Here is a 17884-nt window from a genome sequence, read left to right as displayed (position 1 = left end):
CCTGAAAGTTTTATATTTTTGTATTTTATATTTACATCTAGACACATTTTGAGTTAGTTTATGAAAGGTGCAAGGTCTGTGTCTAGATTATTTATTTTTGCATGTAGATGTCCAGTTGTTCCAGCACCATTTGTTGAAAAGACTGTCTTTTTTTTTTTTTTTTGAGATGGAATTTCACTCTTGTTGCTCAGGCTAGAGTGCAATGGTGCAATCTCAGCTCACTGTGACCTCCACCTCCTGGGTTCAAGTGATTCTCCTGCCTCAGCCTCCCGAGTAGCTGGGATTACAAGCAGGCACCACCACGCCCTGCTAATTTTGTATTTTTAGTAGAGATGGGGTTTCTCCATGTTGGTTAGGCTGGTCTCGAACTCCCGACCTCAGGAGATCTGCCCACCTCGGCCTCCCAAAGGGCTGGGATTACAGGCATGAGCCACCGTGCCTGGCCAGGACTATCCTTTCTTGATTGGATTGCCTGCAATCCTTTGGCTATATTTGTGTGGATCTATTTATAGGATCTGTATTTTATCCCACTCATCTGTCTCTTCTTTCACCAATACCACACTGCCTTGATTACTGTAGCTTTGTAAGTCTTGAAGTAAGATAGTGTTAGTCCTCTGACTTTGTTCTTGAATATTATGTTGACTATTCTGGGTCTTTTGTCTTTCTATATAAACTATAGAATCAGTTTGTTAATATCCATGAAGTAGCTTGCTAGGATTTTTACTGGGATTGCATTGAATATATAAACCAAGCCGAGAATAATTGATATCTTAATATTGAGTCTTCCTATCCACGAATATTGAATACCTCTCCATTTATATAGCTCTTTTTTGATTATTTCATTAGAGTTTTGTAGTTTTCCTCATAGAGATCTTATATGTATTTTTTTGGAATTATGCTTATGTATTTAATTTTTTGCAATGCTACTGTAAACAGCATTGTGTTTTTTATTTCAAATTCCAATTGTTCTTTGTTGGCATATAAAACATCAGTAGACTTTTGTATATTAATGCTGTATCTTGCAACTTTGCTATGCTCTAAAGACTAAGTTTTAAGAGACTTAAAACTAAAAATATAGTATGCATTAAATTCTCTCTTATTCATGGATAGGAACACACACATATATATTGAGTAGAGGTATACACTGATAAGAGAGATGTTAATGAATATTATTAGAACTGTCAAAATCTTGCCCTCTCCCCCTCCCCCTCCCCCTCCCTCTCTTCGGTCTCCCTCTCCTTCTTTCTTCGGTCTCCCTCTGTTGCCGAAGCTGGACTGTACTGCCCTGATCTCAGCTTGCTGCAACCTCCCTGCCTCGGGCTCCTGTGATTCTCCTGCCTCAGCCTGCTGAGTGCCTGGGATTGCAGGCGCGCGCTGCCACGCCTGACTGGTTTTTGTATTTTTGGTGGAGACGGGGTTTTGCCGTGTTGACCGGGCTGGTCTCCAGCTCCTGGCCTCCAGTGATCTGCCCGCCTCGGCTTCCCGAGGTGCTGGGATTGCAGACGGAGTCTCGCTCGCTCAGTGCTCAATGTTGCCCAGGCTGGAGTGCAGTGGCATGATCTCGGCCCCCTACAACCTCCACCTCCCAGCCGCCTGCCTTGGCCTCCCAAAGTGCTAAGATTACAGCCTCTGCCCGGCCGCTACCCCGTCTAGGAAGTGAGGAGCGTCTCTGCCTGGCCGCCCATTGTCTGGATGTGAGGAGCCCCTCTGCCCGGCCGCCCCACCTGGGAAGTGAGGAGAGCCTCTGCCCGGCTGCCATCCCGTATAGGAAGTGAGGAGCGTCCCTGCCCAGCTGCCCATCGTCTGGGATGTGAGGAGCGCCTCTGCCCGGCCGCCCCGTCTAGGAGGTGAGGAGCACCTCTGCCCGGCCGCCCTGTCTGGGAGGTGAGGAGCGCCTCTGCCCGGCCGCCCCGTCTGGGAGGTGAGGAGCGCCTCTGCCCCACCGCCACCCCGTCTGGGAGGAAGTGAGGAGCGCCTCTGCCCGGCCGCCCCTTCTGGGAAGTGAGGAGCGCCTCTGCCCAGCTGCCCCGTCTGGGAGGTGAGGAGAGCCTCTGCCCGGCCGCCCAACGTTTGGGAAGTGAGGAGCGCCTCTGCCCGGCCGCCCCGTCTGGGAAGTGAGGAGCGCCTCTGCCCGGCCGCCCCGTCTGGGAGATGAGGAGCGCCTCTGCCCGGCCACCACCCCGTCTGGGAGGAAGTGAGGAGCGCCTCTGCCCGGCCGCCCCATCTGGGAAGTGAGGAGCGTCTCTGCCCGGCCGCCCCGTCTGGGAAGTGAGGAGCACCTCTGCCCGGCCGCCCCGTCTGGGAAGTGAGGAGTGCCTCTGCCCAGCTGCCCCGTCTGGGAGGTGAGGAGAGCCTCTGCCCGGCCGCCCCGTCTGGGAAGTGAGGAGCGCCTCTGCCCGGCCGCCCCGTCTGGGAGATGAGGAGCGCCTCTGCCCGGCCACCACCCCGTCTGGGAGGAAGTGAGGAGCGCCTCTGCCCGGCCGCCCCATCTGGGAAGTGAGGAGCGCCTCTGCCCGGCCGCCCCGTCTGGGAGGTGAGGAGTGCCTCTGCCTGGCCGACCATCGCTGGGATGTGAGGACCACCTCTGCCCGGCCGCCCCGTCTGGGAGGTGAGGAGTGCCTCTGCCTGGCCGCCCATCGCTGGGATGTGAGGACCACCTCTGCCTGGCCGCCCCGTCTGGGAGGTGTACCCAACAGCTCTGAAGAGAAAGCGACCATTGAGAATGGGCCATGATGACGATGGCGGTTTTGTTGAAAAGAAAAGGGGGAAGTGTGGGGAAAAGAAAGAGAGATCAGATTGTTACTGTGTCTGTGCAGAAAGAAGTAGGCATAGGAGACTCCATTTTGTTCTGACTAGGAGAAATTCTTCTGCCTTGGGATGCTGTTGATCTATGGCCTTTCCCCTAGCCCCCTGCTCTCTGAAACATGTGCTGTGTCAACTCAGGGTTAAATGGATTAAGGGCGGTGCAAGATGTGCTTTGTTAAACAGATGCTTGAAGGCAGCATGCTCTTTAAGAGTCATCACCACTCCCTAATCTCAAGTACCCAGGGACACAAACACCGTGGAAGGCCGCAGGGACCTTTGCCTAGGAAAACCAGAGACCTTTGTTCATGTGTTTATCTCCTGACCTTCTCTCCACTATTATCCTATGACCCTGCCATATCCCTCTCTCCGAGAAACACCCAAGAATGATCAATAAATACTTAATTAAAAAAAAAAAAGGAAAAAAAAAAAAAAGAACCGTCAAAATCTTGGAACACTCAACCCACCCTATTTGAAACCAATAGAAAAATTGGAGACATTATTTGATTAGGGAGTAAAGTTTAGAAAAGTTAAGTAATTTACCCAATTCAACTTGGATTTGAATCTACATCCATTGCCCACAAAGCCCGTTTCTTTCCATTATATCACCCTGTCTATTTTAGAAAGGCACAATTCCTTTGATGGCATGGAAAACCAGAGGCAAGAAGATAATTTGGGGCTATTAAATAATGCAGGAGAGAAATAATGATAGCCTATCCTAAAACATTGGCCTTAAGGGTTGAGACAAAGGTTAGAGTCAAAACACAGATGGACAGGACCTAGTGACAAATGAATTATAGAAGTCTGAGGAAGGAGTAAAATATGATTTCTAGTTTTCTGTCTTTAGAAATAAGGTAGAAAACGCTATTATGACTGTGAAAGAAAATACAAGAGGGGGATAGGTTTGGGAGGGAGATACATTAGGTCATGCAGATGATTTTGAGACATTCAGTAAGTATCTGGAAATATGGATTTAGCACTCAGGAGACTACTTGAGAATAACTGGAGAGACTCATTTGGGATTTGCCAGTATTTAGTAATAATAAAATAACATTAAGGATGGGCGCAGTGGCTCATGCCTGTAATCCCAACACTTTGGGAGGCTGGAATGGGTGGACTTGAGGTCAAGAGTTTGAGACAGCCTGGCCAACATGGCGAAACCCCATCTCTACTAAAAGTACAAAAATTAGCCAGGCGTGGTGGCACACACCTGTAATTCCAGCTACTTGAGATAGGTTGTGGCAGGAGAATTGCTTGAACCTGGGAGGTGGCAGTTGCAGTGAGCCGAGATTGTGCCACTGCAATCCAGCCTGGGCAACTGAGAGACTCCATCTCTAAATAATAAAAATAATAATAATATTAAAGAGATTGGAAGCCTGGAGCACGTGCCATTGTTTGAGTTGTGAAAGAAACGCTAAACAGAGAGAGGCCGGGTGTGGTGGCTCACGCCTGTAATTCCAGCACTTTGAGAGGCCAAGGCGGATCACTTGACGTCAGGAGTTTGAGACCAGCCTGGCCAACATGGTGAAACCCCGTCTCTAATAAAAATACAAAAATTAGCCGGGCATGGTGGCACGTGCCTGTAGTCCCAGCTATTTGAGAGGCTGAGGCAGGAGAATTGCTTAAGCCTGGGAGGCTGAGGTTGCAGTGAGCTGAGATCGTGCCACTGCATGCCCGCCCAGGTAACAGAGGTGACAGAGGGAGACTCTGTCTCAAAAAAAAAAAAAAGAAACAAACAAAAAACAAACAGAGCTGCTAGAAGAGAACCAGGAAAGAGAGAGTCTCAAAGGCCAGCAAAGAAAATTATTAAAAGAAAGATGGATCCTATGAGGAAATATTCAAGGAATTTGTGGTTGGACAGACTAGACTGGCAAAGAAAGTTTGAAGGCTGATTTCTAAATTCAAAAAGTACATAAAGCATTTTAAAGAGATGAAAGCTAAATAGATATTTGTTATGATGGGAGAGATTATAAAAATTTCAGAACAATAAAACTCTGGAAATGGAAATGAGAGCTGTTTTGTGTTTTCTAAATCTGGAAATCTGAAACAGACTAGAGTTTTAGCTGTGCAGAATGGGGTGATTGAACACTGAACCCCCAAGAATCCTTCTAGTTCCATTAGTCTAGAATTCTGTGGGTAATTGTGATGGTGTCAGACTTGGTTCTGTTTCATGGCTCCATCAGACAGGTGTGGTATGGATAAAGATCCTATCCTCTCGGGTCAAGTCCTGGATATGGACCATAGAAGATTACATTTTTATTTTCTTGATATTACTAGCCATGTAACTGCTAAACAGGTAATTTTTAAAATGCTGGCAGTAAAGTGGTACATTATCTGTAAGTAATATGCTACTTTAGCCTGTTGGTTAGCCTCCCCACTTCCTGATGAAGTTTACCTCCAAAGTTTTCTTTTTTTTTTCTTTTTGAGGTGGAGTTTCCTCTTGTGGCCCAGGCTGGAGTGCAGTAGTATGTTCTTGGCTGACTGCAATCTCCGCCTCCCAGTTCCAAGTGATTCTTCTGCCTCAGCCTCCTGAGTAGCTAGGATTACAGGCATCCACCATCATGCCCGGCTAATTTTTGTACTTTTGTAGAGATAGGGTTTCACCATGTTGGCCAGGCTGGTCTCGAACTCTTGACCTCAGATGATCCACCCGCCTCGGCCTCCCAAAGTGTTGGGATTACAGGTGTGAGCCACCACGCCCAGCCACCAAATTTTTCTTGACTGTAGAGTCTCTGTTCTTTCTCACCCCACTGGTCTTTTCCTTCTAACTTACTTTAAGCCAAATATCCTGCTTTGTACATTATCCTCAGTGCCTTTTGTTCATACTCAGTGTTTTCTAGTTCTTGTGGCCAAAATTTGTTTTATTTTATTAAAAAAAATTGTGGGTACATAGTAAGTTTATATATTTACTTGTGGCCAAAATTTTTAAGCAGCTAATAATCTCATGAGGGTTCAGTTCTTGGAGGGCATCATTTGGACCATATTTTATGCACTTGATTTCATTGTTGTGTCTAAGGTAACTTTTGCTTTGAATTTGAAACTGGATGCAAACCCAGTATATATATACACATTACCTCAGCTTCCTAATCCCTGACCCTGCTAGCCTCTCTCCATCTGAGCTGTTATATTTACCCCTATCCAAAGACATGTTTTTCACTCTGTTATTACCACTGATAATGGCCTGGCCAAATCCTATTGTCTTTTGATTTTTTTCAGTGCTCATCCTTTTATGATGTCTAAGTTATATTTGATGCTTTTTGATATATTTTATGGTTTATCAAAATATATTTGGTTTGATATATTTCATGCATCCTTCTCTCAAACTCTTCCCCTCTTTGACTTCTATTACATGGTTCTCTCACCTCTACCCACTACTTCTTTCTTTTTTTTTTGAGATGGGGTCTCGTCTCGCTCTGTCACCCAGGCTGGAGTGGAGTGGTGTGATCTTGGCTCACTGCAGCCTCCACCTCCTGGGTTCAAGGGATTCTCCTGCTTCAGCGTCCCAAGTAGCTGGGATTATAGGCATGTGCCACCACGCCTGGCTAATTTTTGTATTTTTAGTAGAGATGAGGTTTCACCATGTTGGCCAAGCTAGTCTCGAACTCCTGACCTCAGGTGATCTGCCCGCCTCGGCTTCCCAAAGTGCTGGGATTACAGGTGTGAGTCACTGCACCCAGCCTGCCCACTACTTCTTTCTTTGGGAGCCTAGTTACTGTCTTCCCCATGTGGATCTCCTTCCTCTGGCCCTCTTCACTTGAGGCCTAAACATCGGCATTTGCTTTTTATTCTCCTTGTGGTTATTCTCTCCTCTCTAATATGTGCTGCATGTCACCATCAGGTGAGTCCCCAGTTTTCACCGTTCATTAATTCATCAAACCACTGTGTGGTTTTTCTTGTAGTTTTTTTTTTTTTTTTTTTTAAACAGAGTCTCACTCTGCCACCCAGGCTGGAGTGCAGTGGTGCTATCTTGGCTCGCTGTAACCTCTACCTCCTGGATTTAAGCAATTCTTCTGCCTCAGCCTCCCGAGTAGCTGGGATTACAGGTGCATGCCACCATGCCTGGCTAATTTTTGTATTTTTAGTAGAGACAGGGTTTCACCATGTTGGCCAGGTTGGTCTTGAACTCCTAATCTCAAGTAATCCACCTGCCTTAGCCTCCCAAAGTGCTGGGATTATAGGAATGAGCCACCGCACCCGGCCTTTCTTGTGGTTTAAAAAAAAATTTTTTTTTTTAATTTATCTAATTTATCTAGCATGGTTTCTTTCACTGGGTAGATGCCTCACATAATCCATTCAAGGAAGATCACTTAGTCAATTTAAAAAAACCAATATCTTTGCATACTGACGGAAACACTGACAGTATGTATGGAGGCCATATTTCCATATCAGGCCGTGCTGGCTTGAACAGACTCGATGACAGCGAGATCCCTGCCCAAATTTTTGCAGGTGGCTCCAGTAGAGCTGATGGTGACCTATTTTGATTTCAGGAGGGCAATGAGGCAAAAGGCCAACAAACAATATTGAGCACCTCTTCTGTACAACACTAAACTATGCAAGGAAAAATCTCCAAAAGACTAACACATGATCTGAAAGAATAGATAGGCTGAAGAGGTGGACACTCTTGACTTGATCAAGTTTGCATTTAGAAAGATCACTTAGGCAGTGGCGTAGAGAAAGGAGTGGACATAATGGGAGTATGGACAAGAGAAGGAGCAGTGGGAATGAGGAGAGATGGACAGATTTGAGCCATATTTAGAAAATGGATTGGGAGGCCGAGGCGGGAGGATCATGAGGTCAGGAGATTGAGACCATCCTGGCTAACACGGTGAAACCCTGTGTCTACTAAAAATACAAAAAAAAAAATTAGCTGGGCGTGGTGGCGGGCACCTGTAGTGCCAGCTACTCGGGAGGCTGAGGCAGGAGAATGGCGTGAACCTGGGAGGTGGAGCTTGCAGTGAGCCGAGATCACGCCACTGCACTCCAGCCTGAGTGACAGAGGGAGACTCCATCTCAAAAAAAAAAAAAAAAAAAAGAAAAGAAAAGAAAATGCAATCAGCAGAAGGTAGGGAACAGGGATATTAATTCATATTTCTAATAATAATTCTGGCTGATGTTTACAGAGCAAAGAAAGAAAGATTATATCTAAAAATATAAGCAAAGCTGAAAAAAGAAAACCTGGGGTCTTTTTAAAGGATTAACTCAGTTGGGCAAATTTAATTATGTGTGAAGTCATAAAAAGTTTACTGAGGTTTTTATTTATTTATTTATTTATTTATTTATTTATTTATTTTTGAGACAGGGTCTTGCTCTGTCACACTGGCTGGAATGCAGTGGTGTGATTGATCTTGGCTTATTGCAGCCTTGCAGCCTCAACCTCTCAGGCTCAAGCAATCTTCCCACCTCAGCCTCCAAAGTAGTTGGGACTACAGATGCTGCCACCATTGCTGGCTAAGTTTTTGGTATTTTTTTGTAGAGACTGGGTTTCACCATGTAGCCCAGGCTGGTCTCTAACTCCTGGTCTCAAGTGATCCTCCTGCCTCAGCCTCTCAAAGTGCTGGGATTACAGGCATGAGCTACCATGCCTGGCCTGTATCTTTTTCTTACTCCTCCATCTCAAGGCCTTCTCCTGCCCTCCTTACCCATTTCAGCAGTGTTGCTTAATTACCTCCCAATGTGACATTCTGCTTCCCCCGAAATATTCCTGGTTCAAGCCTTGGTCATTTCCATTTCCCATTGTTATCCCAACGTGGAATGTGCCTCATTTCTGGCAGTCTGTGCTTTTTACTTTCTTCCATGAAGACTTTTCAGGTTAATTCCTTACTGATTTCTCCTTTTCTGTTCATCCCATGTTCAGTAATCCTCCCTATGTCACAGGGCTGTTGAGACTAAATGAACTGATATCTGTAAAGTACTTAGCACAATGCCTGGCAAGGGGTAAGTATTCCACAAATTATAGCTATTAATACTATTCTGTTACTATTTTATTTTCTAACCACCCAGTACAGGGCTTCACTCAAAACAGGAGGCTAGTGTAGATCGTTAGAATGCTCATTTTATGCCAAACTGAGTATAAACCACAGGGTTTACTTGATGGCAGAAACAGAACTATCTCTGGTAGGTTCATTTTTGGTCACCACATTTTAAGACAGCAGATTAAACAGTAATAGTTTAACTTCCATAAATATTATATTCATTTCAGATGCTTGGAAATCATAAGATTCTGTGATATAGTTCTTAAAATGAAGTAAAGTCAGTATAAAAGCCATCAAGAGCCATTTCTGGCCAGGCGCAGTGGCTCACGCCTGTAATCCCAGCACTTTGGGAGGCTGAGGCAGGTGGATCACTTGAGGTCAGGAGTTTGAGACCAGCCTGGCTAACATGGTAAAACCCTGTCTCTACTAAAAAATTAGCCAGGTGTGGTGGTGCGTGCCTGTAATCCCAGCTACTCGGGAGGCTGAGGCAGGAGAATCACTTGAATCCAGGAGGCAGAGGTTGCAGTGAGCCGAGATCGAGCCACTGCACTCCACTCCAGCCTGGGCAACAGAGCGAGACTGTCTCAAAAAAAAAAAAAAAAAAAAAAAAGAGTCATTTTTTATACTTTCGTTAGCAATCAATTTTTTTTTTCACCATTTTATCTGTATGCTTCTTAACAGAAAACTGTTTTGGGGAAATCAAGATCCTATTCGCCCTGTTTCCCAGGGTGCTTTGAAGGCTCAGCTGACCAAAAGACTTGAGAACCTTGCCCAGCCCAAGGAAGTTTCCTGCCACTATGTACCTAACAGGTTAGTGTCTGTGTGTTATCATGTTACTTTATCAGGAGGTTTTTTGTTGTTGTTGTTTTTTGCTTTTTGAGACAGAGTCTCGCACTGTCACCCAGGCTGGAGTGCAATGGCGTGATCTTGGCTCACTGCAACCTCCGCCTCCCAGGTTCACGCGATTCTCCTTCCTCAGCCTCCCAAGTAGCTGGGATTACAGTCACACACCACCACACCCAGCTAATTTTTTGTATTTTTAGTAGAGACAGGGTTTCACTATGTTGGCCAGACTGGTCTTGAACTCCTGACATTGTGATCTGCCTGCCTTGGCCTCCCAAAGTGCTGGGATTACAGGCGTGAGCCACCATGCCCGGCCTTTATCAGGAGTTCTTAGGAAAAATGGACATAGAACTTTTATCTAAAAGCCACAAATTGTTCAACGTGCAGTCAAAATTTATTGAGAATTAGGGATTCTATATCTGTTTCCAATCTGATGCTACAGGTAAGCTTTTCCAGAGCAAAATCTGATATTTAACTATTGCAGACTTGTAATATCTTATAATGCTTTGGTTTATGAGGATTAAAAAAAAATGAAGTGAAGGTGTTATACAAGGATACTTCCAGAATTAGGAAGACATCTCTTCAAGATATCATTGAAGAATTCTACAGAAGCCATTATTTTTTCAAGTTAGGGTCTCCAATTTTAGAATTAAAGACACTGTAGAAGTTCAAGAGATATCTGAAATCACCTGTTGCGACTTCTGCCGAGGACTGGCCACTCTTTACTCTAAGTTCTCCTCACCTTGGCTTCAGTGATACTGTCCGTCCTGGCTTCCCTCCCATCTTCTTCACCTTGCCCTCTCAATATCCTTTGTGGGTTTCTCTTTCTTTGCCATTGTTGCCCAATGTCCTGTCCCTGGCTTCTTTCTTTTCCTGCTCTAAACTCTTCCCAAAGATGGAGTTGTCCTCTCATAGGAATTTTGCCTCCATTCTTGTGGTGGTGACCTCCAATTCCTGTTCCCAGCCTAAACCTCTCTCCTTATCTCAGAAGTATTGACTTCCTCTGTGGGAAGGTGCTACAGGAATCTCCAACTCAACAAGTTTGTATCATTTTTTAAAAAATTGAGATGATGTCTTGCTATGTTGCCCAGGCTGGTCTCGAACTCCTGGGCTTAAGCAGTCCTTCTGCCTTAGCCTTCCAAAGTGCTGGGATTACAGATGTGAGCCACTATACTTGGCCAGCATGTTTGAAACTGAATTACTTTTTATATTTTGGAGACAGAGTCTTGCTCTGTTACTCAGGCTGGAGTGCAGTGGCCTGATCTTGGCTTACTGCAACCTCCACCTCCTGGGTTCAAGTAATTCTCTTGCCTCAGCCTCTCCAGTAGCTGGGATTACAGGTGTTAGCCACCATGCCTGGCTACTTTTTGTATTTTTAGTAGAGACAGAGTCTTGCCATGTTGGCCAGGCTGGTCTCAAACTCCTGACCTCAAGTGAGCCACCCACCTGGGCCTCTCAAAGTGCTGGGATTACACGCATGAGCCATTGTGCCTGGCCAGACCTGCTTTTTAATCTAATGTTGAGGTGGATATTTGCTTCAGAATGATATTTACAGGCTACAATCATTGGTGTATTTATTTACTTGCACAAGTTTATTCAAGAAGATGAATTAAATAATATTTTCAAATTTCTTAATGAAGATCACTTCATTTTTTTGAACACAAGAATGCCAGTTGTACATGATTAATTTTATCTTCTTTCTAGAAAATATAGAAATGATCTTTGCATGTTTGGTGACATTTTATCATTGTGTTTGGTGGCATGTTACTATTAAATTTAATTCAGCAAATATTTTGCTACAACAGAATACCTGAAGCTGGGTAATTTACAAAGAGAAGAGGTTTATTTAGCTCATGGTTCTATAAACAGAGAAGTATAAGAAGCATAGCGCTGGCATCTGCTTGGCTTCTGGTGAGGGCTTTTCATGCTACTTCATAACATGAAGAAGAAAGTCAATGGGAAAGCAGGCATGTGCAAAGAGGGAAAACCAATGGGCATCCTGGTTTCATAACAACCCATTCTCATGGGCACATTCCTGTTAAAACTAATCAAGTCTCAAGAGAGTGAGAACTCACTCACTACCAAGAATGGCACCAAGCCATTCATGAAGGATCCGTCCCCATGACCCAACACCTCCCATTAGGCCTCAACTCCCAACACCACCATACTGGGAATCAAATTTCTTTTTCTTTTTTTATTGAGATGGAGTCTTCTTCTGTTGCCCAGGCTGGAGTGCAGTGGCGTGATCTTGGCTCACTGCAACCTCCGCCTCCGGGTTCAAGCGATTCTCCTGCCTCAGCCTCCCGAGTGGCTGGGATTACAGGCGCCCACCACCATGCCCAGCTAATTTTTGTATTTTTAGTAGAGACGGGGTTTCATCATGTTGGCCAGGCTGGTCTTGAACTCTTGACCCAGGTGATCTGCCCACTTCGGCCTCCCAAAGTGCTGGGATTACAAGCATGAGCCACCGTGCCTGGCCTGGGAAACAAATTTCAACATGAGCTTTGGTGGAGGCAAACAAACATATCCAAATTATAGCATGGGGGCAAAGGCAAGTAAGACACAATTATTGTTTTTAAGGAGTTTATCATCTATTATGGGGGATATACAAGGTAGATTAAAGTAATAACTAAGAAGCCTTTGGAGTTGAATAAAGAAGAGATTATATTTATTTTGGAGGGATCAAGGAGGAGAAAAAAGCTGAATTTTCCCTTTCCCTATTCTCTCTTCCTAAAAGTATCCTAAATTTTCTTATGATTTCTTCCAGAAAAAAATAAGTAAAATTATGCACATATGTATCTTTTGCCCTTTTTTAAAAAAAAAAAAAAGCAAAAGGAATCTTTAGTGTGTGTGTGTGTTTATATGTGGTTTCTTTCTGGTAAAATCCTTGATCTTCTCTCCTTTAAAATGTGTTCCCCAGACTTGAGCCATCAATATATTATCTTCACAAGCTGCCATATTTGTGTACCATTAAATTATTTATTCAGTATTTGTATTTAAATGACATGTGTCTAGTAAAACTCAATACCACTCACTCCCTCTAAATTCACTCAAGTGCTACCTAAAACCATTTGGAATACCATTTGCGGTATATGTGCATCACATTTGCTTCATATTATTTTAGACTTTTCCCTTATATCTTTATTTTACTTAATTCTGTACTGTATAATAAGAATATATTTTAAAAGGCAACAAAAATCTACTGTAGGCTTACAATTCAGAGAAACAATTTTGTCATATTTTCTTCTAGTCCTTTTTTTTTACTATGTGTGTATTTACATATATAGCCTACTTAAAGATTTTGAGATAATAAATATATAATTTATATAGTGCTTTTTGTGCTTAAAAATCTTTTTAAACTTTTTTTTTAGGAAGAGTAGATAATTTATTAAGCAGGTAATTCTTCTATTGTTAGAGATATAGTATATTTCCAATTTTGTAGCATATGTAACGTTCTTGTGAATGAACTTACTTGTGCATGAAACTTTCATGAATTTTTAATTATATCCATGAACTTGATTGCATGAGTTAATTACTGCGTCTAAAGGTAAGAAGGTTGTTAAGGCTTTTTTTGTTGTTGTTGTTGTTTTGGTTTTTTTGAGACAGGGCCTCACTGTGTTGTCACCCAGGCTGGAGTTTAGTGGCGTGATCTTGGCTCACTGCAACCTCTGCCTCCTGGGTTCAAGAGATTCTCCTGCCTCAGCCTCCCGAGAAGCTAGGACTACAGGCACATGTCACCATGCCCGGCTAATTTTTTTTTTTTTTTTTTTTTTTTTGTATTTTTAGTAGAGATGGGGTTTCACCATGATGGCCAGGCTGGTCTCAAACTTCTGACCTCATGGGATCTGCCTGCCTTGGCCTCCCAAAGTGCTGGGATTACAGGTGTGAGCCACAGTGCCTGGCCTGCTGTTAAGGCTTTTGATGCTCATTATGAATTTGCTTTCGATGCTTGCTGGTTGAATGATTTAAGCTAAGTTAGCTCTCTGAGGAAAGACTGTTGGGGGAGGGGAAGGAGATGGGTACAGGCAGTGAGGGAGCTTAAAGTAACAAGAAAAGGATGAAGATATTATTATTTACCTGAAGTTTGGTTTCAGATAAAATACTAGTTTAAGGTGGCCATTTCTCTATGCCTTTCAATATATAACTTTAGTAAAAAGTTAACGAACTTTTTCTGGAAAGGGCCAGATAGTAAAGTTAGCCACACAGTCTTTGTTACAACTACCCAACTCTGCCATTATAGCACCAAAGCATCCATAGACATTATGTACACTGAGTATGTATGTGATGCAATATAACTTTAGAATTCTTGCATCTATGTCCATGAGGGATATTGATTTGTAGTTTTCTTGTACTGTCTTTGTCTGGTTTTGGTATTATGGTAATGGTGTCCTCATAGAATCAATTGGAGAGTATACAGACTTGGTATTTATTGGTATTTAAATATTTAGTGGAATTCTCCAATGAAATCATCTGGGCCTGGAGCTTTTTGGTGAGAAGGTTTTTAAACTATAAATTTTATTTTATAGATACAGGGCTATTCAGATGACCTATTTCTTTCTGAGTCAGCATTGGCAGTGTGTGCCTTTCAGATAGTTTATTAATTTCATTGAAGCCACAATGTGGAAATTTTTTTTTTTTGAGACATGGTCTCGCTCTGTCACCCAGACTGGAGCGCAGTGGCATGATGGCTGCTCACTGCAATCTCCACCTCCCAGGCTCAAGCGAACCTCCCACCTCAGCCTCCCAAGTAGCTGGGACTACAGGCACGGCACGCACCACCATGCCCAGCTAATTCTTTGTATTTTTAGTAGAGAGGGAGTTTCACCATGTTGGTCTGGCTGGTCTTGAACTCCTGACCTCAAGTGATCCACCCACTTTGGCCTCCCAAAGTGCTGGGATTACAAGCGTGAGCCACTGCGCCCAGCTCATTTATTAATTTCATCTGTTTTGAAATTTATTGGCATACGGCTGCCCCGTCTGGGAGGTGAGGAGCACCTCTGCCCGGCCGCCCCGTCTGGGAGGTGTACCCAACAGCTCGGAAGAGAAAGCGACCATCGAGAATGGGCCGTGATGACGATGGCGGTTTTGTTGAAAAGAAAAGGGGGAAATTTGGGGAAAAGAAAGAGAGATCAGATTGTTACTGTGTCTGTGTAGAAAGAAGTAGGCATAGGAGACTCCATTTTGTTCTGTACTAGGAGAAATTCTTCTGCCTTGGGATGCTGTTGATCTATGGCCTTGCCCCCAGCCCCCTGCTCTCTGAAACATGTGCTGTGTCAACTCAGGGTTAAATGGATTAAGGGCGGTGCAAGATGTGCTTTGTTAAACAGATGCTTGAAGGCAGCATGCTCTTTAAGAGTCATCACCACTCCCTAATCTCAAGTACCCAGGGACACAAACACCGTGGAAGGCCGCAGGGACCTTTGCCTAGGAAAACCAGAGACCTTTGTTCATGTGTTTATCTGCTGACCTTCTCTCCACTATTATCCTATGACCCTGCCACATCCCCCTCTCCGAGAAACACCCAAGAATGATCAATAAATACTTAATTAAAAAAAAAAAAAAGAAAGAAATTTATTGGCATAAAGTTGTTCATATATTTTCTTACTTTTCTTTTGATATCTATCCAACCTCCTGTGATGATCCCCTCAACCCCTTATTTCTGGTATTGGTAGGTTGTGCCTTCTGTCTTTTTTTGCTGTCATTCTGGCTAGAGATCTATGAGTTTTTGGTTCCATTGATTTTCTCCATTATTTTACTGCTTTTTATTTCATTGATTTCTCCTCTGATCTTTATTATTTACTTTCTTCTGCTTCCTTTGTATTTTATTTGCTTTTCTTTTTCTAGTTTTTTATGGTGGAAACTGAGATCGTTGACTTGAGACCTTTCTTATTTTTTCTGATATAGTCATTAGTGTGATGCATTTTCCTCTAAGTATTGTTTTAGCTGCATTCCACGAATGTTGATATATTGTGCCTTAATTTGCATTTAGTTGAAAATACTTTCTAATACCCCTTTTGATACCATGTTTGAGCCATGGATATTAGATGTATATTATTTAGTTTCCAAAATATATGGGGGATTTTCCAGATGTCTTCCTATTGATTTCTAATTTAATACCACTATGGCTAAAGAACATATTCTGCATTATTTTAGTCCTTTCAAAATTATTGAAACTTTTTTTATGTCCCAGATTATGATCTTTTTTGATAAATGTTTGGTGTGCACTTGCAAAGGATGTGTATTTTGCTGTAATGGGTAAAGTGTTCTATAAATGTCACTTAGGCCAAGTTGGTTGGTAGTCTTGTTCAAGTTATCTATACATCCTTACTGATATTCTGTTTACTTACTTGTTCTATCAGTTATTATGATGGCATATTGAAATTTCTGACCATAATTGTGGATTTGTCTATTTCTCCTTGCAATTCTATTGGTTTTTACTTTATGTACTCTGAAGCTCTGTTACTAAACGCATAAAACTTTACAATTACAGTTGAGCATCCCTAATAAAAAAATCTGAAATCCAAAATGCTCCAAATCCAAAACATTTTCCGTGTTGACTGGAAAGTTACATACCTGACCTTGTGTGATGGGTCATGGTCAAAACCCAAGCACACAGCACACAGTTTATTCATCATCCATAAGGGAAAGTAGATGCTCCCAGTCACCTTTCTGCACTCCCATGCAAGGACATCCATGAAAGTTAATAAAATGGTTCAATATATACAAACCTTGTTTCAGGTAGAAAATTATTTGAACTATTATATAAAATTACCCTCAGGCTATATGTATTTGGTAGATTTGAAACATAAATGAATTTTGTGTTTAGACTTGGGACTATTTCCAAGATATCTCATTATGTATATACATATTTATTCCTCAATCCAAAAAATTCAAAATCTGAAACACTTCTAGTCCCAAGCATTTTGAATAAGGGATACAGTTAACCCCTTTATTATTACAAATTGACCCTTTTTATCATTGGTAACATATGTTTTACTCTGAAATCTACTTTGCCTGTTGTTAATACATCTATTCCAGCTTTCTTTTCATTATTGTTAGCATGACATATATTTTTTATCCATTCACTTTTAACCTATTTGTGTCTTTACATTAAAAGTACATTTGTTATAGGCAAATGTTGGTTTTTATCCAATCTGATAATCTCTGTTTTTAAATCGAGATATTTAGGTCATTTACATTTACTGTGATTACTAATATGTTCAGGTTTAAAGCTACCAACTTGCTGTTGTTTTCTGTTTATTCCATCTTTTTTCGGTTCCCCTTTCCCCTCTTTGTTGCCTTCTTATTTATTTATTTGCTTATTTATTTATTTGAGATGGAGTTTTGCTCTTGTTGCCCAGGCTGGAGTGCAGTGGCACAATCTCAGCTCACTGCGACCTCTGCCTTCCGGGTTCAAGCAATTCTCTCGCCTCAGCCTCCCAAGTAGCTGGGATTACAGTGCCCACCACCACGCCTGGCTAATTTTTGTATTTTTAGTAGAAACGGGGTCTCACCATGTTCGCCAGTCTGATCTTGAACTCCTGACCTCGTGATCCACCTGCCTTGGCCTCCTAAAGTGCTGGGATTACAGGCATGAGCTACTGTGCCCGACCTGTTGCCTTCTTTTAAATTAATAATTTTTTATTATTTCAATTTATCTTCTTTATTGGCTTATTCACTATAACTTTGTTTTTTAGTTTTAGAACTTTAGAACTTATAATGTGCATCTTCAACTTATCACAGTCTATCTTTCTATCTTTAATTTATACTACTTAATGTATCGTGTAAGATTCTTTTTCTTTTTTTTTTGGCGGAGTTTTGCTCTGTCATCCAGGCTGGAGTGCAATGGCTCAATCTCGGCTCACTGCAACCTCTCCCTCCCGGGTTCAAGCGATTCTTCTGCCCCAGCCTTCCAAGTAGCTGGGATTACAGGCATGCGCAACCACATCCAGCTAATTTTTGTATTTTTAGTAGAGATGGGGTTTCAGCATGTTGGTCAGGCTGGTCTCGGACTCCCGACCTTGTGATCTGCCCACCTTGGCCTCCCAAAGTGCTAGGATTACCGGCATGAACTACTGTGCCCGGCCTAGTGTAAGATTGTTATAATGGTATATTACCATTTCCGTACTTCTGGCCTTTGTGCCACTGTAATCATACATTTTACTTCTATAAATCTTACAATATATTATTATTATTTTTGCTTTAAATAGTCAAATCTTTTAAGGAGATTTTTAAAATAAGAAAAAGTGTTTTATATTTACCCGCAT

General features: G+C 42.6%; 2 protein-coding genes across 3 annotated transcripts in view; one reads left to right on the top strand and one right to left on the bottom strand.

Annotated features, from left to right (window-relative positions):
• SPMAP2L (sperm microtubule associated protein 2 like) overlaps positions 1–17884 on the top strand; it is an 80195-nt gene that overhangs the window by 23079 nt on the left and 39232 nt on the right. For both annotated transcript variants that reach the window (XM_024246082.3, XM_054553994.2), the window contains one exon: positions 9456–9584. In XM_024246082.3, the coding sequence (XP_024101850.1) occupies positions 9456–9584 (129 nt within the window). The remainder of the gene's footprint in view (positions 1–9455; positions 9585–17884) is intronic.
• On the bottom strand, positions 1320–15165 carry LOC129058985 (collagen alpha-2(I) chain-like). The gene is made up of 2 exons (XM_054553995.1): positions 14584–15165; positions 1320–2698 (listed from the first exon to the last, which is right to left on the bottom strand). The coding sequence occupies exons 1-2, from the start codon at positions 14880–14882 to the stop codon at positions 1621–1623; spliced, it is 1377 nt and encodes a 458-aa protein (XP_054409970.1). The 5' UTR covers positions 14883–15165; the 3' UTR covers positions 1320–1620.

Source organism: Pongo abelii, chromosome 3 (genome assembly GCF_028885655.2).
Source record: "Pongo abelii isolate AG06213 chromosome 3, NHGRI_mPonAbe1-v2.0_pri, whole genome shotgun sequence".
NCBI classification, from domain to species: Eukaryota; Metazoa; Chordata; class Mammalia; order Primates; family Hominidae; genus Pongo; species Pongo abelii.
Note: the sequence above shows the minus strand (reverse complement) of the source record. Positions and strands in the feature narration are given on the sequence as shown.